The sequence below is a fragment of the Malaya genurostris genome, chromosome 2, assembly GCF_030247185.1.
Source record: "Malaya genurostris strain Urasoe2022 chromosome 2, Malgen_1.1, whole genome shotgun sequence".
Lineage (NCBI taxonomy): Eukaryota > Metazoa > Arthropoda > Insecta > Diptera > Culicidae > Malaya > Malaya genurostris.
In genome coordinates, this window is record NC_080571.1 from 72,430,121 (window position 1) to 72,452,753 (window position 22,633).

Here is a 22,633-nt window from a genome sequence, read left to right on the forward strand (position 1 = left end):
CAGAATTATTATTAATATTATAATTGACATCACTACGCCACCGGTACGGCATTACTGCACTACCGGCTGTGAAAATTGCATTTACATCGCGAAGCTTAGAATTCCTATATATTTTCATTTTTTCAAATAAATTTCAATTCATTGACATTCTTATATTCCTTCGGTCGCACTTGTCGCTAACATTCTTATCAACCGCAGCACCATCTTTTACCAATATCACACACCAGTAGCAGTAGATGATTTTTATGTTAGATATGTTCAAAACGCTTTTTAAATATATTAAAATCGGTTGTACAACTTATACCTGTTAAGTTTTACGATAATACCGAAAAAAATCACTATAGAACAATTTTAGGTATATCTAAAACAATTGTACAGAAAATTACCAACTTGCCCACGTTGCACTAATAGTTATAGAAGCTCGGCCAAAATTTTCACATCGTCATGTAAAAACGAAGTAACTAAAACAATTGTTCAACTTATCAAAAATTTTCCAAATGGCTGTCATAATTGTATCAGACACAATAAATGCCGAAATAACTGTATATCTTTTGTGAAAAAAAAATAGTGAAATTATGCTCTTCGCAAGGCAAACACTGATAAGCCGAATTGAGCTATTTTGCTGCCAAGTCCGCATTGTCTTGACTGCCTCATGAAATTTTTGGTCAGTGTGTGCAGTTTTCTTCATATATACAATTCGAAACTTGCAAATAAGTTGTACCAGATTTATCTGCTTGAAATGAACGCAAAAAATGCCGACATGAGAATATTATCATAAAAGTTTCAGAAATACAGCATTACATTCGCAATGAAAACAAAAATCAAATCAGAGAATTTGTATTCGGTTTTCATCTCGCGAAAAAATTAACATACCTGACATCACTTTTCAAAGATATTGATCGAAAAGTTAAGTTCATCATAGTTACTCTCACAGTTATACTTGTTTTTCAACTAAAGCACATGGGCTCACCAAAGTAATACCTACAGTGCGTATCACAAATGTCGGGTTCACTAAGATGAATGACTAAACTATATTGTTGTTTAAGTCAACTAGTCAAAACAACTATTTTGATAAAAATAAAAACAAAAATGTCTCTTTTGAATATTTACATGTTTATATTTTCTTTTATTTAGATGAAATAAATCATAACGTAGGGTGAACCATTTTCTTTTCAACACACTGTTACCCTCGATGCCATATTGGAAAATAATTTATTTCAAATTTTTTTAGATTAATTGAAACATCAATATGATTAAAATCGTCTGAAAAGGTGATCAATTCTACAATACGTAGTATTACCATTTATTTATGTGCATAATATTTTTAAAGTTCCATGTTTGTGTTACGAGCAGTTGCACTGAAAATCAAATGTGAATCTTATTCATCAGAATTATGTTTGCTATGTTTTTATAAACATCAATTCAATTCTTGTTTTCATTTGTAATGGGATCGATGCATTAGTTTTTGTATTAGTTGCTCAATAATTGTGAATAAATGTTTGTCACAACGGAAGAACTTAAAGATATGTTGCACAACACAGAAAAATTGCGCTTTTTCCATAACACAACAGTTACTACAATAGTAATATGAACTAATTTGATAAATTGCACAATCTGTAGAAAAATACAGGACAGCAACTTAACGTGCTACTTGGGACGTACCGTTGTTGTACATATTGTCATTCTATATAGCGGTTTGAAAACATTGACACTCATCCCCCTTTAACTACGTAACCGAAATTCGGATCCAGATGGAATTTCACAGTAGCTTTTGAGATAATGTGAGCTTCAATTTAAATTAATATTTGTGAAAATCGGTTCAAGCATTTATGAGAAATCGAAGTGAGTTCTATTTTTGGAGTTTTTCTTCGCTACTTTCGGTGTTTCCGGAATTAGGAAAGAGGGGACCAGTAGTGCCGAGAAAAGTTTATATGCCCTCAAACTAACAAGTTCTGCAATCTAGGAGAACTTATCACACAGTTTTATGGGATTAGTATTTGTACCATCGTTTGTGAAAAAATACTCATGAAATTGGTAGTTTTCCCCTTGTAACACTTTTGTGCCGGGACCAGAAGTCGGATCCGGATAAAATGTTCTATAAATTTTTAGGAAACTATAAGACTTTTTACTTGAATCTTAGTTTGTGGAAATCGGTTAGGCCGTTTTCGAGAAAATTGATAGCACATATTTTCTCCAATTTTCATATATTACCCTGTAACTCCGGAACCGGAAGTTGGATCCAAATGAAATTCAATAGCAGGATATGGGACCATAAGATCTTTCATTTAAATCTAACATCGCCAACTTTGAAAGAAGTGAGGGCATATTTTCCATGTTTTTGGTGCATATCACCCTGTATCTCCGGAACCGGAAGTCGGATCTGGATGAAATTCAGTAGCCAGCAATGGGACCTTTCAATTGAATCTAAGTTTATGAAAAGTGGTTCAGCCATCTCCGAGAAAAGTGAGTATTTTTTGTTACATACATACACACATACACACGGACGGACACACACAGCCATTTGCTCAGTTTGTCGAGCTGAATCGAATGGTACAAGCCATTCAGCCCTTCGGGCCTCGGTTTAGAAGTTGGTTTTCACAGTAATTGCGTAACCTTTCTATTTGAGAAAAGCAACAAAAAAGTATAATTATAACAAACAAAACCCGATCAGATGCACATAACAAAATCATAACACAAATATATGAACAGTTGATATTTATAACAATTTGTGTTATTTTGAGATATTTAACAAATGAAAAAAGTTTAAAGGTAAAACTTATGATAACAATATAATAACAAAATCAGTTATGATGTTTTATTTTCGTTTGCAAGACTCATAATAACGTTCATTAATTGGAAAAATGAGTTCTTCCGTTACTTCATATCGAAATATAATGATCAGAATTTCAAAAAACTAAAACAATAAAGCAGATCACTAAATAAATTATTCATTTAATAAAACAAAATCATCCAACAATTTTGGATTGAATTGCTAATAGTTGGCTGTGATATAGTTTTTCTGTGTTAAATTTGCTATCTAATTTATTACAACTATTGTTATAAATTTCAGCTTTCGGACTTCTGTAGTTATATCAAGTTCAATAATAATTGAGATACAAACGTTTCAAAATCTGTTACGATTTTGTTCCCGCTAGAGACTTTTTGGTTATGATTTTTGTTATTTTAACAGCTTACCAGCCAAAAATATTTCAAAATATGTTACAAAATATTTCTGAAATAAATTACTCCAGTTGTTATAATTCTGTTATTACCATCTGATCGGGAAGCGTTAATTGAAATAGCTAATAATTTTAAGTTCATTTAATTACTGCTAAATTATTACTAAAAAGTTGATAAATTTAAAGCACTACAATTATCGTTAGATTTTTCAAATAAGATTTATTGTATAATTGACAGTAAGTAAAATATTTGTTATTTTTATCAAAATATTGATTAAACCAAACAAACCCACTGAGAATTGTGTTTCATTTTGTTCTGTAGGTTCAAGCAACAATGTTGGCAGTCAAACCAGATTTCCTTTTGCCACTATTTCAATAAAATAATTCGTTTTGTGAAACCCAAATTTGATTATTTTTATTTTTTTTTCTCTGTGTATCATATTATAGTCCTAACTTGATAACTTGATATTGTACATCGTACACTATACAATCTACAATCTATTTATCGATATATTCCAACTATAATTACGCATATTGTCTACTTGAAACAAAAAAAACTGAAAGAAGCCGGTTCGCACCAGGCAATAAATATCGCCTAGCATAAAACAGACGTCATATTGTCTGGCTATTTACTGTTATAGATGAGAGATAAAGATGCGGGTTTGTTCTAGCCGTGAATATTCCACTAATTGTTTTTCACATTTCAGTTCGCAAAATCGAACGAGCCGGTTTTGTCCTTGTTCATATTGTTTAGTGTTTTGACCTGCTTAAATTGTTAGCTCTGTTTTGACCGTGTAGACTGACCGACTGGGACATTGACTGAAAGACTACTATATTGTACGTCAAATGCTGACTATTGTTTTCACTGTCATCTTTTTGTTTACTCCATCCTTGTTTAGCATGAATTGACTGACCGAATCATCCGCAAAACAAAACAAAAAAAAAACGAATGCATTGTAACTAATAGCAAGTGTTATTTCTCTTTCTCTCTTTATTGAACATGTCTGTTCTTGATTGGATGAAACTTACAAATTGTACGAAAAACAAAAACAAAAAACAATCTTTTGCTTGACCCGTCTATGTGAAAACACCATATCAATAATCACCCACCAAACAAAATTGGAACACTACACACAAAAAAAAATCATAGCTGATGAAATTGGCACGAACAATCCTCGGCGAGAAACTGTTCACCCTGATAATGAAGTACACATTCTACGGTCATTTTGTGGCTGGTGAAGATCAGTTCAAAATTGCTCCAACACTCGAAAGGTACATAGACAGCGATTGTTCTCATTTATATTGATATTCTCCTTTTTCTGCCTCTTTTTGTTTCTTTATTTTCTCTCTTTTTATTTTTTTTTTTTGGTTCACTCCGCAATCTTCGGGTCGCATGAAAAATCGCCCATAATCCCGATCCGAATCCCGCGAGCAGCTCATGAAGCTAACGAAAGCCATTATGGGGGACAAACTGTTCATCCAATTGATGAAGTCAACCTTCTACGGACACTTTGTCGCCGGAGAGGACAGAATCCTGATCGTGCCGACGCTTGAGAGGTTTCTATCCGAGGGCGGGTCAGAATGGGAAAAGCAAGTCCTACGTTTTCGTGCGACATCCCTCCCCACATATTGTGTTCCGTCGAGCAGATGAAGCGCAAGAATTGAACCATTTCTCTACTATTTTCTCTTTTTTCTCTTTTACTTTGTGTGTTCATTAGTTTAATTTGCAATTGAGTTTTCGCGAACAGCAAAGTTGCGATTGTCTTAGATGCGAAGTTTGAGTGCCGATCGGATCAGCTGCAAAGTTTATTACGACGGGTTTGCTTAAGGTCAGGTTCCTCAAAAAAAACGTGTTTTTAAAAACAATCCACTTGTTTTTTAAACAATATTTCAAAATTATACTTTTTACAGACAAAAGTACGTATATTAAACTACAAAAAACTTTTTTTTTTAATATGGCGGCTTTGAGAATAGCTACTCAAACTTGTTCGATTTGTTGGTGGTTCTGTATCAAATTGGTTATAGTCGAAATTAGAATAAAAAATTTCCACCGGAAAAAAACAAAGCACAATGGCGGCCATTTTCGATTTTCGATCGTTTTTTGTGCACTTTCAAAACTTTCAATCAATTTAAAGTTTTTTTTTGAAAATTGTTTGGAGGAACCTGACCTTAAAAAATCGTGAGATATCGGGGATTTTTTTAAAAGCCTTCACGAAACCTTCGCATCTAAACCCAACTTTACTTATAACATGTATTTGAAGTACTTTTGCTTTAGTTACAATGAATTTGGTTAAAATTCGTTGAAAACATAAGCAGTTTCGATTAATTCCGGCAGATGCAATTAATAAGTGTTTTCGTATTTGTTCGTCTGTTATCAGTATCGTTTGTTCACGTTTTATGTTGATGTTTATCAGTCACATTGTTTTGTTTGTTCACCAATTTAACACCAAAAATGAGTTCTTGTTAAAAGTACTTCAACTACCCATTCGGCTAGCTTAGTCGGGTCATTATTTCCGACATCTTAAAAAACAAAAACAAACTATTCTACTAATTTTGTTGACCGAAAACTACCGTTGCGACTTTGGCTTCAAGAAAATTGAACGAAAACTTTGGTTGATTTGACGGGGAAAATTGGGTTGATTTGACTTATTTCATATTTCTTATGGTCGGCAAGTGCTTAGCGCTTCCATTCACAAATAGTCCACATTGCTAAGTACCCAGATACTAGCGAAACAGTCCTGATAGCTCAAATGACCTCAATCTCCCCTCAATTTCAAATGCCGCCCTTTTGATTAGCCGAATTCGTATCAGTTTATTGTTGATAACCTGTCGTCAGATTAACCTCAATTGATCCAGCAGTGTACCCGATATTATGTAACACGTTCTCTTCAACTACTCTGCTGATACACTTTGTTTCTTTGTATCACTTTTCTTTTCCACTACTTCCGTATCTTATTCCTTACAGTTCGCAGCTCAGATGACTAATCCTTTCCATCTTGTTTATTTTTGCTTCGTTCCATTCTACCTCTACCCTCTTTTGGGTATTCTGGAATTCCGGTAACTGCTTAAGATTGCGATCGTTCGGTGTTAAGCCCATTCTAGACTACTCGGTCGAGGAGGATCTGTCCCAGGAGGAGGCAGAGAAACGTGAAGTTGAGTAAGTTTACCATTCCGAGGATCGCGCAAAATATGCGCAATCCGTATTCCTGTTCTGACACATAAAACACGACAGAATGTTGACGAGTAAAATATTTGTTACTTTACAGAGCTTCCGTGTCCTCTACTGGAACGAACCTTTCGGGAGAAGCTACCTCCCTGCCGCAATACAGCGTAGACAAAACGTTCGCCGATCGACGCTACAAAGTACAAAGTGCTCGAACCTATTTCTATCTCAATGAGGCGACTTGCGAGCGCAACATGGAAACATTCTTGGAATGTCTGGATGCGGTCAAAGGTAAGTCATTTGGCGATGAATTGCTAAGTAGAGTTATATTTAGTTTTTCTTCGGGAGGTTCTGTTTTTGTACTTCGCGACAGGTTGTTTGCCAGTTCAAAGTCAACTATTTTTGTGCAACCTGTCAAATTTTGTCTATAGCTAAATCAGCGACTGTTTGGATGGAGATCAACAATTTACTTTGTATGTTTATGGTTTGGGAAATTTCGAATAGAATTTTGCAGAAACATTGGCTGTGAGATTGAGTGACGAATTGTAACGTACAGTTTAAAGGGGCCTCCTGTCATGACGCCATCTTGATGAGATCAAAATCAACTTCAAAATCAGCTGATTGCAACGTAAATATGCAATTAGTAATGCAATTCGACAGTCCCACGACAAGAGGGCCAAACTGCAGATGACAGTTTATCTTTGTTTACTTCTTCTTTCACGATTTACCGGATTGATTTTATATTTTAAAAACTTACTCTTCGTAAAACTTTCAAGTCAAAACTATAAGTTTTGGATTTATATTGGAAACTTCCAAGAATTTGCTGTAATGGCTCCGTAATAACAAAGACATCATATTAACAAGATATCCAGCTCTCACATTTCCCGAACAAATAATTGGCAACACCCTTTTTTGCGAGCATGTCGCCCTCAGGTGAGTCCGCATCGAATCTCATACATAGAAGTAGGGGAGAGAAATGTCAAATTCGTACGCGCCAAAATAGCAGGGCTGCGCACCCATACAATTGACAATACATGTTGAATGAGACCCCGAGCGATGGCGTTGCTGAACTGAAGATTGAGATCGCTCCAAGCTGACAGGGTCTGGTAATAATCAAAAGAGAAAGTAAACAAATAGAGGCTCTCATTTGCAGTTAGGCGTTTTTGTCATGGGACTGTCGAATTGTTTTACGGTTTACTTTGTTTATTGCACGACAATTAGAGAATTTTGGGTTGATTTTCTCACAAAATATAAAAATCTGCTAAAATATAGCAGATAGTGTTTTGGGACATCAAGTGGAAGTAATTGTCACAATTGGAGAGTCGCGATGAGTATCAAAACATCGCAGTGTTTGGGGCTCAAAACGCGAGGGGCTCATCGTAATCGGTGTACTTTCAAATGGCTGGTGGTAAAAATTTCAAATATCTTCAGACAGGGTTGCAAAAGTCTGTATATCCGAAACAAACTCTGCAGTTAGCAGGAGTTAGGGTAACAGAGGTATTTTGGCCACTTCATATATTTTGGCCCACCTAACAAACTTTATCGATTTCATCGGATTTTATCGATGTTAAGTAACTCATGTTGCATCAATTTGAAGCTAATCACATTAAATTACCTATTGCGGAAGGGGTTTTCAAAGATATTACAACATTTGGTGGATATTTTTACAAAGTGGGCCAAAATAAAATCAATCCTGAAGTGGGCCAAAATACCTCTGTTACCCTATTTCTTTATAAAGTATGATACGCTAAACTTATTGGCGAGCAAAAAAAAAACAACAATCGCGACAATTTCAAAAGTCTGCGAAAAACTTGATTTTCAGAAGTCTGCACAACAAAAAATATCGGCAGCACTATGTACAAAATCTACAGATTTGCAGACAAATCTGCAGATCTGGCATCTCTGTAACATACCGGTGTCATATTAGGCTCATTTACAATCACAAATGCAAATGAGATTGGTTTGTTTTCATCAGGAAACGCATGCATTAAACACGATTTAGACGATCAATCAACTCCGGTCGACGGCAAGATTAATTTATTTTTTTAGCCGAATATTGCTCACGTATCCGACGTTAAAATATTCCATGAACTTGACGTAGTGTCCCTTCTTTCGAATTGCTTACAATTAATGTTGGTGTTCTGTAACCGTTCCATGCCGGTGATAGTCGCCTGATGCTACGTGTGAATGCTTTTCCATATTGTTTTGTTTTCATCAGGAAACTTATTGGACACTAATTTTTCACTAGGGCCGCCGTTCATTTTTCACCGGACATAGAAACCCCAATAGCTAGTTTGAAGTATTAAGGCTGTAAACCATTTTGTGGTTAATTTTAACTTTGGTTAAAAACTGACACTTGAGTGGTTATTTTGTGTCGAGTAGTTAAATTTAACTAACACTGCGGCCCATTTCAAATTTTGACGGATGGAAAGTTATTCGGGTTTATTTTGAACTGGAAATAATTTTGACTAAAGTATTGATATTAGAATTTTCTTTGCAAGATTTTTTTTTCACTGTCAGATTTTAAGTAAATTTAAAATACAACCACGAAATAATTCACTGCCTAAATGAAACAGACAATTATCAGAGTTGCCACATTCCAATCTGCATACTTCAGAAGAAAAATCTATGTACTTTATTGAAAATTTGTATATGAAAATGATAAGAAATCGAAGCACAACGGAATAAAAAAGTGTTTAGAATCCAAATACAAAGAAGTCGAAACTTTTCTTGGTCTGAATTTTATGATATTGAAGTTGGTAAAACGTTGAAAGTTAATTTTGCATTTTGCTCGAAATGATGTTTTGATGGAAAACTTTGAACTCCAATCTAAATTTCACATTCGCTTTATTGGGTATAATGCAATTGGTAATCTTTCTGTTTTACTACCTTACGTTATGACCGAGGCCATCATCTTTCCATCTTATCAGAAGCAATTTTTGAAAGCATAAGGAATTACGTTACACTAGCTGCAAGAAAAAAATGAACAAAGAAAAAATTTTATTAGCAGATAGGACATAACAACAATTTTTAATCCATGCTTTCAAAAATATGTTGAATTCTGCATTTCAAAAATCTGTAATCTGTAAATACAGATTACAAATTTATCTGAAAAATCTGTCAAATACATATTAATCTGTGTATGTGGCAACCCTGACAATGATCTTTGTCCAACTTGCTGGCAAGGATAAGGCGCTCTAGCAATTGCTACACAGCAAAAATTAATGTAACAATCTCAATGTGATTTTCAATCGATGTGAAAATATATATTGAATTCTGCATTTCAAAAATCTGTAATCTGTATATACAGATTACAAATTTATCTGAAAAATCTGTCAAATACATATTAATCTGTGTATGTGGCAACCCTGACAATGATCTTTGTCCAACTTGCTGGCAAGGATAAGGCGCTCTAGCAAGTGCTACACAGCAAAAAAAATGTAACAATCTCAATGTGATTTTCAATCGATGTGAAAAAAATTAGATGCACTGAACAACAAATGCAATAATTTCCTGTTTTCAAGAAATATTGCAGATAAATGACACGTTGTTACATCGAAACAACGTATTGAGTAGATTACATTAACTTGACTGAATACTGAATAGACGATTCTAGGAAACTATGCATCTTGTCGTGTAATATTACTAACTTTAGAACGACACATTTGTGATATTGCATCAAAATAGTTGCACATCACTACTCACTACTGATGAGGAACGATTGCGATATACTATCACAACAATCTTTGTGTCGTTCTAAAGGTTGTAATATTACACGAAAAGATGCATAATTTCATATCAGAATCATATACAGTATTCAGTTAAGGTGATGTAATGTACTCAATACATTATTTCAATGTAATAACGTGTAATTTACCTGCAATATTTCTTGAAAACAGAAAATTATTGCATTTGATGTTCAGTACATCTAAATTTTTTTTCTCATCTATTGATGATCACATCGAGATAGTTGAAATTCTTTTTTTGTTGTGTATCGTAGCCAACATCTCGGCCATTCGGTTGGCAATCAGTGCGCTCAAAATGTGGTAAGCAAGTAATCGAGCATTATGGATCGAGTAAAATCTTAATTTCTTTACCGTAGTGATGAGATTTAGATCTATAATTTATGGGAGAGTATGGTAAAAGGCACTGAATAAATGTGTAGTTAACAATATCCAATTTTGTGTTGGTTATTCTTATTCAGTGTTTTGATCTTTGCAGAAACATGTTCACCACAGTAACATGGCTTCCCAGCAGCAGATTGATTGTGCACGCTTATTTGAGGCTACTCAGTGATTGAATCAAAAATACTCAATTTCGACAGCTGTAAAGAGACGTTAAAAATTTGTAGAATTTAAAACTGAGTCAGAATTACTTAATCGCGCCATCCGTGATTTTCAAGTTTGAAATTTTCGAGTGAGCTACAATTTTTCTGGATGAAGAAAAAAAAAGTGTTTTAGACAGCGAGTCGTATCAGGTTCTAGTTCGTTAGTAACACTTATAACTTATATCAAACAGCTTTGCTGAATACGTTGTGGTGGTATCTCTAGCGGTTTTAGTAGTAAAACTACTTTAATCGAGCAACTTAGACTGTTTCTTAAATAATCAATAATAATTTTTGTTGAAATATTTTAATTTTTCCCTTCTCATGTTTGATGTCTGAAGAGAGCTAATCAAAATAATTGTTTTCATGACTGATGCATTAAGATAGCGGTTTTTGAACTGATGTTATTGGCAAAATTATTTGAAAAACAAGTTATTTTGAAACTGTTATATTTTAAGTTGAGACAAACGAAAAAAATTTATTCTTTCATTCCTTAGAGAATGGTTTCAACTATGTTTATAAGACCATCGTCCAAGTACCATGCGCGCGGGTGGTTTTAGGAAATTTTCGATGGAAATTTTGAAAAATTTGACAAAACCAAAAACATACAGACCTTTGGAATACTTTTATCTATCTACAGGGTGAAAATGGCTGGAAAATTCGGAGGATGTTCCGAATCTTATCAAAAAAAGCACTGAAAAAATGAGCTTTTTTTGTAATTTTTTACAATTATTTGAAAAAATAATTCGATGGAATGAAATTTTTTTTTTCAAAAAAACCTTATGCTGGCAACAAGGATCACATTCGGAAACATTTTTGGAAAACCTTTTCACGCTTTTCATGGAAAATCAACGAATTTCATATAACCGATTTCGTGGAAATTTTTGAAATTCGTGGATTTTCTATGAAAAGCGTGAAAAGGTTTTCCAAAAATGTGTCCGAATGTAATCTTTGTATCCATCATAAGGTTTATTTGAAAAAAAATATGTCATCGCATTATTTTTCCAAATAATTGTGAAAGATCACAAAAACACTCATTTGTCAGAGCTATTTTTGATAAGACTCGGAAAATCCTCCGAATTTTCCAGTCATTTTCACCCTGTAGATAGATAAAAGTATTTTTAAATTGTATTAAACATGTTTTTTCGTTGAGTAACGCAACTATTTTTTGTCAAATGGTCGTAGTCGAAAAATGACAAGTCCTTCAAATAAATGTTGTATAAGCAGTGTTTACAAAATTAATTAAATTTTATAGTAAAACTATTGAAAGAATTCCTAATTGAGCCCAGCACTGGAACAAATCGTTTAAAAAAAATGCAATAATAAGTTTTTCAATTTTTTAAATTGACTTTAAACTTGACTCAGTTCATCTTTCGTTCCTCTTCCAATCGAAGCTCAGTAACCACCACCGTCAGTTGATTTTTTGAAATAAAGTATCTTTTACAATTGAATGAGGGAGTGGCCTTCAAACATTCGAATTGGTTCTAGATAATGAATGGAAGGTAGTCTTGATAACTGAAATTTCAATCACAAAATAAACAAAAATTTATTGTTTCCTCTTTAAGTTTTCATTTTTAATGATTTAGAACCTATCTTAAACAATTATCGATTCAAACTTGCTGGTGATAATCGAAAACTGATTTCGAGTTGATGTTCATGCCTATCCATTCGAACTTGTTCACTACCAACAGCGAAGACAATAATGGCACTTGAAATTGAGCAAGCAAAATTTCAAGTGACTAGGTACGGTTACTTAACTGACGATGAATTCGGTGAGCTTCATTTCAGTATGGTAACAAAAGTAAAATGTATATACTGACAGTCAATGGTCAAAAATTATCTTTTGTAATAATATTCGATTGAAATGAAGTTTTACCGTACCGGTTCTGATAGACACGTAATCGCGTTGTCCTGGAATAGTTCTACTTGTATCATCGTCGTTGAAGAACTACAACATTTCACGTTCTATATCGGGACCCAATGGACGGCCACATGTTTTGTTAGGCCAATACTTCTTGCTATTTGACCAAGTCCTTTGCCACTGAAACCATGTATTTATTCACAATAACTTTCTTTATCGTCATTGGAACAGACCACGAGTTAGGTAAAATTGAGAGTATCCGTATTTTACCATCTGAGATCGCTAACTGCTATAGGAGATACATTAATTCCAGAAATACCTTTATCAAATACCTCAACATTTTGATTCCTCAAATCATCCGCTAAATCACTATGTTTGGAGGATGCTGAGACGAGTGATTCCGATAATGGTATTTCTTCTAAATCATATCTCGTTGTAGCTAGCGGTATTTCTTCTAAATTATTTCCCGATGTTGCTGACGAAGCTGTCGTAAAATCTGGTATATCGTTGTCGCTGGGAGCTAATTGCATTGCACTTTCAACAGACACAGGTCGATATGCATATAATCGATATGAGTCGCAAATATGCATTGTAGTATTCAAAGTAATTGCTCACTGCTGGAAAGCAAAGTGTTCAATCATACTATATGTTATTCTACGACGCTTAGACTATGATATTTACCCATCCTCAAATCACATTCACTGAATACTATAGTTTTTTGATGGTAATTTTCACACTGACGTTTTGTATTTCAAAAATGCGCTTTTATAGTTCAGTATGGGTAATCTTTTATACCAAAGGCAAACATTCATGCCAGCGAAAAACAAGAAAACCGCGGTAACCTAATTTTTGATACCTGAACCGGTTACCTAAAAGCAGGTATTTTTATCAGTACATTCAGTTCAGAACACAAACGGTTCAGAACAATTTGGCTCAAATGGCTCAATTTTTGTTTTCAAAATATCTCGAAAACAACTGCTCGCATCGTCTTGATGTCAAAAAATATTTTTTTTCAAATTTCCATGAGGATTCCGAAAGTGATTTGCTGCCAATATTTCAACCTGTTTTTAGAAAAAAAAAATACGTAGGAGCTCGTAGAGCTTCACTTTGATGTTTCACCCTGATTTAAAATATCACCGTATGCTTGAATTTACGTCAAGGGTAAATTTCATTTTATCCAATAGTGTAAGCTAAATTAACTGCGAAGTTAATGATATGAATTATTTTTACATGCTTTGAATTGTGAATGTAAGTAAATCTCAACGCTCCTTTTATGTGCATCTACTGAGGTGTATATTTTTCAAAGTATGTAAACATAAAAAAAGTTATAGGGGACGCAAATCCACATATGACTCAATTTATAGCGGCCCTTATACGATCATTAAAAGTGTCATGATCATTTTTAATGAATGTGTAAGGGCAGTAATGAAGAATTCTCCTTACAAATTTGGAATGTTATTAGTTTATCATTAAAAATTACATTAATAATTCTCGTGTAAGGGCCGCTTATAAGAACGTGATTCGTAAAATGACAGAATTTCACAAAAATGAATAAATGTGTATTAAACATACCCTACCTTTCAAGCAAGCAGATCTACTGTAAAAATACGTCTTTTCTTACGGTCGTGTATGTCGGCCTCAAAAGACATAAATTTACACGATTTTTTCTAGATGAGAAGCTGATAGCATAATAAAAATGTTGAATGTAATGCTGTGGGAGTATTTAGGAACTGAACGTGATTGATAGCTGAGCTGTTGACAGAAGAGAAAATAAACAAAGAGAAACTCTCGTTTTTTATGCGACCTTGTTTTGCTGTGTTAGTTCAGTTGACGGCTGAGACCGGCATTGATTCATCTCGCCAGTTTATGCGAACATATCAAATCTTAACGCCGATTTGTTTATTCCAATGATTGAACATAAAATATACTTCGTAATCGGGAAAACGAAAATTAGAATAACCTTTTCAGTAGACACCTTGAAACCAGCTCTGACCGCGGAAACTAGCTTCGCTGCAGGTGGCTTGCTAATCGCAATAAAAATTAACCAATCACAATCTATTCTAGAAATAACTCATTTTATCATCCATCAGCGATCTTCACCAATCGGTCGTCAAACGATGGTTGCAACAAGCTCAGTTATTTCCATCGTCTGTCACGTGTGATGATCGTTTTTTTTTAAATAGAAATTTAGTATCATATGTTCAAGAACCAGCTGAACAATGTTGTACACCACAGTGACGAGCGATAGAAACGGTTGGAAGCCGTGGAACCCACCCATGTATATAAATAGAGGGGCTCGACCCATTTGTGTTCCGTTGACGTCACACGGCAGGCCTGTGACACGGTGTGCAGCAGCATGACTTCTGTGGTTGTCTGTCTGTGTAGTCGAGCGACTTCAAATCGATTTTCATTCCCACACGGTGCATTACTCTGACGGTTTTATCAGGTGTGGGTGGAATTTTCTCGCACTGTGTGCCAACACGATTTTCGATTCGTGGAGCTCAAGCAGCCTACATGCGGTCTGCTGAGCTAAAAGTGATGAGCTAGCAAAACGGCGACAGAGAGAGCACAGAAGTTCCGTTAACCGGTGGCTAAGGTGAGTTACCGTTGAGAGCGAGTGATTCTCCGATGAGAGTTATTCTTGTCTCTTTTTTGTGAAACGTCTGTTTAGTAAATGACTCTCTTTGTTTACTTTCTGTTTTAGGTGCAACCATCCAAGAACTTTCTATCAAATAAACTAGAATATTCGGCGAAAGGTTCAAATCGAGCTCAAAAACCACCTGCAAGCGTGACATATGGCATCGAAGGAAAAGCTTTTATTGTTTCTGTGAGAGTGCAGACGTCTCCTCTTTCTATACACGCAGAGGCTGAACACTCAATTGAAATCTTAATAGTTTAATTTTAACTCATATTACAATAAAAATAGATTAAAAAAACATATTTGGGCTTATCGCAACGATTATTTCTATTTGATTAGGGCTATTGCACCAATAATCATCTAATTAGTAGAGCCGCAGTATTATTTTGCCGATTACTCGACTTTCAATCATCGAATTCTCGGTTGATTTTTCAATAGGGCGTATAAGCAAATGACAGTTTCTCTTTGTTTACTTTCTCTTCTATTAATTACCGAGCGGTTCCCACGTTTATCACTCAACTCTTTGCATGAAATGATACCCGAAACTTTCGACTTTCAAACAGAATAGTGATCTCAAAGAAAATCTTTTTAATCACATCACAATAATCGAAAGAGAGAGTGATTAAAGAGAAACTGTCACTTGCTTATACGCCCTATTGAAAATCAACCGAGAACTGTGATAAAATCGATGGCAATATCTTTGATTCGGCTCTAAGAAGCAACACCGCAGAAACAATAGTTCCAAAATTGTGCAATACAGCTTTTAGAGCGTCGCTAAATCTCGAAGCGAATGTACCTATTTCCATCTTATCCTTTAAGTAAATCTATCGAACAGAGACAGCAGATCTCACTAATGGTTTTCGTATATGAGATGACTTTTGGAGGCGATACTCTAGTAAACTTAGTTCGGTTCTATAGATGTTGAAACTTGACACTAGAAAAAAGGTTTTGTTTTTTATTGTATTAATAATTAGTATTATAATTTCCACTAACACGCTCAGTTGCTGGCAAGCTTCTTGGGATAAAGATGATCTGGGTCGGTGGATGCACTCAATTATTCCGAAAATATCGACAAAGGCATGGTTCAGGGGACTGGATGTGAGTAGAGATTTCATTCGTGTGATGTCCAGACTCATGTCCAATCACTACACGTTAGATGCACATCTCCTTCGAATTGGGCTCTCCGAGACTAATCATTGTGCTTGTGGCGAAGGTTATCGAGATATTGATCATGTCGTTTGGACATGCGTGGAGTATCGTGATGTCAGATCTCAACTAATAAATTCTTTGCGTACCCAAGGTAGACTATCCAATATCCCAGTTCGAGACATTCTTGCTTGTCGTGACCTTTCATACATGAAACTTATTTATCATTTCATAAAGAAAACTGGAGTTTCAATTTAATAAAGGCCCCTTTCAAGACTTAGTTCTGATCCCAGCTGCGTCCATGAGTTCAACCAATAGCTAAATTAGAATAAAAATAATGTAATGATACAAACAAACTCGAAACAGTTTATGAAATTATTAACAAAATGTCTGAAAATAACAGCTTATTTTATAATTTATAGAAGTTAATCGTTTGGTTCAAATAATATTTCCGAGTAGATTTCATAATTAATGACGAGTTACCTAAGATGATATTTAAGTAATAAGAGAATATGTTTTAATAAATGCAAAACGTTGTGACTATGTTAGAATTAAATTAGGATAAGAATATTATGTAAAAGTGATGCTACGGCGAAGAAAAACTTATGTAAACTGCCTTAAGAAATAAACGTATTTATGAAAAAAAAAACACGCTCAGTCGGTAGCTTCTGTAAACTCTCTGATTGACAGATGCTCTGGCTTTTGATATGACACGTGTAATCTGTCATTCATGCTCATAATCTGGTTGCGCCATCTTTCATTAAATGAAGTTATCTTACATCTAGACACAATCTTAGCTGGATACTATTAGCGGAGACCTACACTTGGTGTTGTAATGATGTCTATCCCATTAACTATTGAATGGAATATCGACGTATTTCGGAGTTTTCTAAAAGTGCAACATTAGAAGATCATTTGCTTCGAGACCAGATTTTAATTTTCAATTATTTTTGGTCATCAATTACGAGAGAGATTACACTTTTGAACTCCCATGATCCTAAAATTCCGTAAACGGAAATCCGACTCGGATTATATTCAATGGCAACCTTTGCGCTCATGAAATCTTTTATTTGGAGTCAAGTATGTGTGAATCGGTCTAGCAATCTCTGAGAAGTCATTGTGAGTTCTGTTCCGGAATATTTTGTACACGATGTCTCCGGAACTAGAAATCGAAGACAGCAATCAACGAATTCTGTAAACTGGATGAACATTTAAGAAATTTACTACTTACTAATGATTTTTGCAGAACACTTTAATGTCTCGTACACACTAGAATTTATTTTGACAGACGTTCGATTGGTAAAAATGGCGTCTTTTCGAAGCGAACTAAATATGTTGCTCTTCGATTATGTGAACAATCAACATATATTCAGTAATACATAAAAAATAGAAGAACATCCTACCGTTAGGTTCCGCATGTACTGACTTCGGACCAAAAACATGAACGCAAGTGCATTCCGGAAGCGTGTTAATCCTTGCTGATTTCGAATCGGATAATAGAAAGCATTATTCAAACATTATTTTGTAAGTTTTTCGTGTAAAAATATTGAGGAATTAGCCGGAAAGGAGTACTTCTGAGGATGTTTCTTTCAGAAGTCAACAAATCAAAGCAGCATAGTTATAGTCGTTTTTTTCTAGACCCTTACGTTTTCATTTGATTTTCAAAAATTTATTTATTTTAGGTGGTTGTATAAAGTCAAAACTACGATTTTTAACAAACAAATCACCATTTTGTAGCTGTAAAATCTTCCCAAAGTAACAAAAAACGCAAAAAAATGCTGAAGTAGTTTTAGAATGACGATGGACACGGACTTAACAAAACTTTGCTTTCGAGACAAAAGCGTTTAAAGTTTATAATCGAAGAAAATAACTTATTTTTCTAAGGAGCGCATAGGGTCTAACATTTTTGGAAAATCATATTTTTTCTTTGTATTTTTTCATAATAAAACATTTCAAGAATGTTGTGTCAAATTTTCAAGCCAATCGAAACATAACTCATCGTGCTGCAGCATACATGCAAAATTTATTTAGGTTACAACTTTCAGTAAAATGACCCGCTGTCATTGAAGGTTGCCAAAATAGAAGCGGTTCTATCAAAAGAGGAGAATGATTTCGTTAAAGAAATTATACTCGAAGAATGAAAATTGAAGTATTAGCAAATATATTTATTCTGAGAATAAGATTTCAGAATTTTGAAGTTGAAGTGAAAAATCAGGAAAATTTGCGGAAACTTACTATTGAAACATGTGAAGTTCCGTAGAAATGCTATAACTAAATTTCGTACAGTATTTTCGCTAGAAGAGTTAAAAACTATTCCAACTCAATTATTTTAGTGGAATTGTATAATCGGTCGGATAGGACACAGTTGCTTATTTAATTAAGTGTTGCTCTAAACTTCGAATAGAGCAGTTGTTTATCGAAATGAGTTCAGCGCTCACGAAGCGGTTTGCAACGATGCCAGATCGACGGATATCTCCGTCTCATGATCCATGGCTCAGGCTTCTCCGACAATTGAACGGATTACAGAAAGTGTGGTGAGCCGTCTTCATCACTTATTCGATCATATCTTTGGAATAGGAGTTTTTGCCATGAGCTTTCTGAATATAATTCCACAGCAGCTTTTTTTTTTAACAATTCTAAGTTTTAAAACAAAGAATAATTGAAAAAATGAAGATCGAAATTATTACTTATTTTTTTAATTCTCTGAATTTCATTTTACAGGAGCCACATTCGGAACTGGAATTACTGCCATCAAGTTGACCGCTCTCGGTAGACCTCAGCTGCTGGTAAGTTACCGCAAAGCCCTTTTCCCACGTTAAATTTGCTAACCCACCCGTGTTCTGTTCGTGTATTCCGCAAACAGCTTCAGCTTTCCGAGGTCATCATGCAAGCGCGTAACTACATGATGGAACTGGCTGGTGCCACCGGTAACGTACTCTCACATCACAAAACAATCAAAGATCTGGAACGATATCTGAGCAAATTCGCAGACAAAAAGGAAGTCAAAGACTTTCTCGATAAGGTCACCTCCGATAAAGATGGGTTCGTAGTATAACAGTTCGTTTCGGATGAGAACGCTAATGCAATTTTAAATGTTCGTCGTTCCATTCTAGAATTTTGCACTTATTCCCCTGGACGGGAATCATCAATGAAGACTGCGAGCTAAGTGACACGTTCCGAGTGCCCGACCCCGTTACCGGTCAGATGCGCCGATTGATCTCCCAGATTCCACCCAAGGAGGAAGAAATGTTCCGGAATATGATTAGACGATTGAATACGATTGTGAAGGTAAGCTTGTTCTATGAATTTTTGAAGTGCGGCTAGTAGAATAATATTTATTTTCAGGCTGCGCAAGATCTGGACGTGCGCATAATGATAGATGCTGAACAGACCTACTTCCAACCTGCCATTTCCCGTATTACCCTGGAGATGATGCGTAAATACAACACTGAGAAAGCGATTGTGTTCAACACCTATCAATGCTATCTGAAGGAAACCTATAAGGAGGTATGCATTTTGTAATCATAAACTTTGCAGTTATGCCGATGAGTGTCAATTCTTTTTAACCATTCACAGGTTTGTACCGATCTGCAGCAAGCCAAACGACAAAATTTCTACTTTGGCGCTAAGCTAGTGCGGGGAGCATACATTGAACAGGAACGGGCTAGGGCTGCTGCCTTAGGTTATGAAGATCCAACGAATCCCTCGTTCGAGGCCACTACGGATATGTATCACAAAACCTTCACCGAATGTTTGAGACGAATCAGGGTAGGGTGACATTCGATTTCAATACTCGATTTGCTTATGTAACATTTTTGGCCTTATTGTAGATCCTGAAAGATGCAGGTGAAGATCCAAAGAAGATCGCCATTATGGTCGCTTCGCACAATGAAGACACGGTACGGTTTGCCATTGAGAAAATGAAAGAGATCGGAATTCACCCCGAAGATAAGGTCATCTGCTTTGGACAGTTGTTGGGCATGTGCGATTACATCACTTTCCCGTTGGGTGAGTAACTATACTTTTCATTGCGGTAAATTGCGTTCTTGTGAGAGGTGACTTACATAATGCGAATTTCTTTATTAAATAATATTTGCTTCTAAAGTTCTGGAATTTTGTTGTGGGAAAATTGTAAAATTGAAGCGATTCCTATACCCAGACATACTGCGTAAAAGCCCGGGTAAGAAACCAAACCAATAGCAAACTTTATTATTAAAACTAAACTCAATGATGAAACAATATTTTGTTTCAAATAAGAGTTAAAATGTCAATAATAATAATTAAATCTGTCTGACAGAATAGCAGTGTAGAATTTTAGCAAACAAATTTCTCAGAGAGTTGTTATTCTAAAATTCTGAATAGGATAATATTATAAACATTTTTCTTATCTAATTCTGAAACAGTTTATTTAATTGCTTTTTATTAAAATATGGCATATCGATCAGTTGTACTTAATACAATTGAAATATTTCATCAATAACAAAATGAGATGCAATGACTAATATTGATATTGATAGTTACACTATTTCTTGATATCGTAATGAAATATAAAAAATCCAATTATGGTCTATGTTTGCTGTTTGCATCTACCCGGAAGGTGAGGTTCTTTTACCTAATTGAAGTAATTTGGTGTCAGAGAATGTGGTGGGCAATTCTTGAAAAAAATAGAAAGAACATTTTATTGCCACAATAGAGAAAGAAGCTTTTTCACACAGTCTTCGTAGTCTCAATAAATTTTTAAAATTTCAGAAGAATGTCCGTTCAGCTTGAATAGTTTATTGAAATTAGGCTGTTATGACGTGAAGCTTTCTTGAACATTTTTTATAAGAAAATATAAATAAATAAAATTGCGAAAATGAAAAAAAATAGTAAATAAGTTTCGCCCAGAGGAAGAACTCGAACCAACCAATTTTCTTCAATCCGTGTTGATTGAGTTACATTAGAGATGTTATGAAACCTGTTGGATTGTTATCATTATAATTTCAATGTCGGCAGTATTGCAAGCCTTTGACAAATGTTCGACCTTCGTGTGATTAAATGAACAACTGCAGATGCCTTCCCAAATCATTAACTTGAGTAATAAGATGGGTGTTCTGAAAACTTTTGGAAGGATTTCAATACACTTTAAATAGTTTCAAGCAATTTCCAGAAAATGTTAGGCAATTATTGCAATAGTTAACACTCCAAATACCAAGCCTGAAAAAAAGTTGGAACGGTAACTTCAAGCTGTCATAGCTCAGCAGTTTTTCAACGAATCTCAATAAATTTTACACCCTCGAATTTTGTGAAGTTCGTAGATTGATTCAAAAACTTTGTAGCAGACGATTGGAAAACCAATGAAAATTTGATTTTTCCCGTTCCAGGTTTTTTTCGCGCGCTCAATATGCCCTATCTGCTTTCCAGTTTTTTTTCTTTGGCATAAACGTCGCATAGAAAATATTGAACACTTCAACTTTACCGAGCCATAACCAATGAAAATTTGATTTTTCCCGTTCCAGGTTTTTTTCACGCGCTCAATATGCCCTATCTGCTTTCCAGTTTTTTTTCCTTTGGCATAAACGTCGCATAGAAAATATTGAACACTTCAACTTTACCGAGCCATAACTTTGTTGTTAGTCTACCGATTTTCAAAATTTGTTCACCATTGGAAAGGTACTACTTCCAGAAATAAAATGCACTGAAAACCCCGAAAAATAGGGTTGTCTACCCAAAGTTATAATAAAACTGTTGATAGATGACCTCAGAAAAGATGAGACTTTTTACAATGATCGTAAATATCTCGAATTTGAAAGCGATAACTTATATATTTTTACACATCATTCGATTGCTAGTGATACCAGCTACAATTTTCGCCCAACCACCATTCTTGCACTATTAAAAGAAAACCTTAAAAAATCAATGAATTTATAAATATATATGAATTTTTCATTTTTTTTCACATGTTTGTATATAACTCAAAAATTAAGGCGATAACATGTACATTTTTCTACTCAAAAATATTGGAATCACTACCAGAAACAATGCATTGATGAACAAGATTATGTATCCGTTCAAAGAATTTCAAGAAATATTGTACAAATACAGAGAATTTTTATTATTAGGAAAATTTTGCCAAACAAAATCAAAACAAAACTTTAAAATTATATGACATATTTTTAATTATGTTAGTTGAAAATTTATTATGAACAAAATTTATTTAAAAAACCTGTTTTAATCCACCTAGTGGTGTAATGATGCCTTTCTCATGTATAATATTGTGATATTCTATTCAAAAATTTTCTCTTCGATTTTTGAAAGAAACAAAGAGATTGTTTATGCATAA

The 22,633-nt window shown here is 34.6% G+C and overlaps 1 protein-coding gene across 2 annotated transcripts in view; it reads left to right on the forward strand.

Annotated features, from left to right (window-relative positions):
- LOC131432128 (proline dehydrogenase 1, mitochondrial) overlaps nt 1-22,633 on the forward strand; it is an 83,505-nt gene that overhangs the window by 49,147 nt on the left and 11,725 nt on the right. The window contains exons 2-10 of one of the 2 annotated variants that reach the window (XM_058598228.1): nt 4,330-4,451; nt 6,250-6,336; nt 6,446-6,633; nt 19,033-19,097; nt 19,175-19,353; nt 19,425-19,599; nt 19,657-19,818; nt 19,888-20,079; nt 20,142-20,319. In XM_058598228.1, coding sequence (XP_058454211.1) covers nt 4,330-4,451; nt 6,250-6,336; nt 6,446-6,633; nt 19,033-19,097; nt 19,175-19,353; nt 19,425-19,599; nt 19,657-19,818; nt 19,888-20,079; nt 20,142-20,319 — 1,348 coding nt within the window. Of the gene's footprint in view, nt 1-4,329; nt 4,452-4,614; nt 4,737-6,249; nt 6,337-6,445; nt 6,634-19,032; nt 19,098-19,174; nt 19,354-19,424; nt 19,600-19,656; nt 19,819-19,887; nt 20,080-20,141; nt 20,320-22,633 lie in introns of both variants that reach the window. The other variant, XM_058598229.1, reaches the window with a different exon arrangement.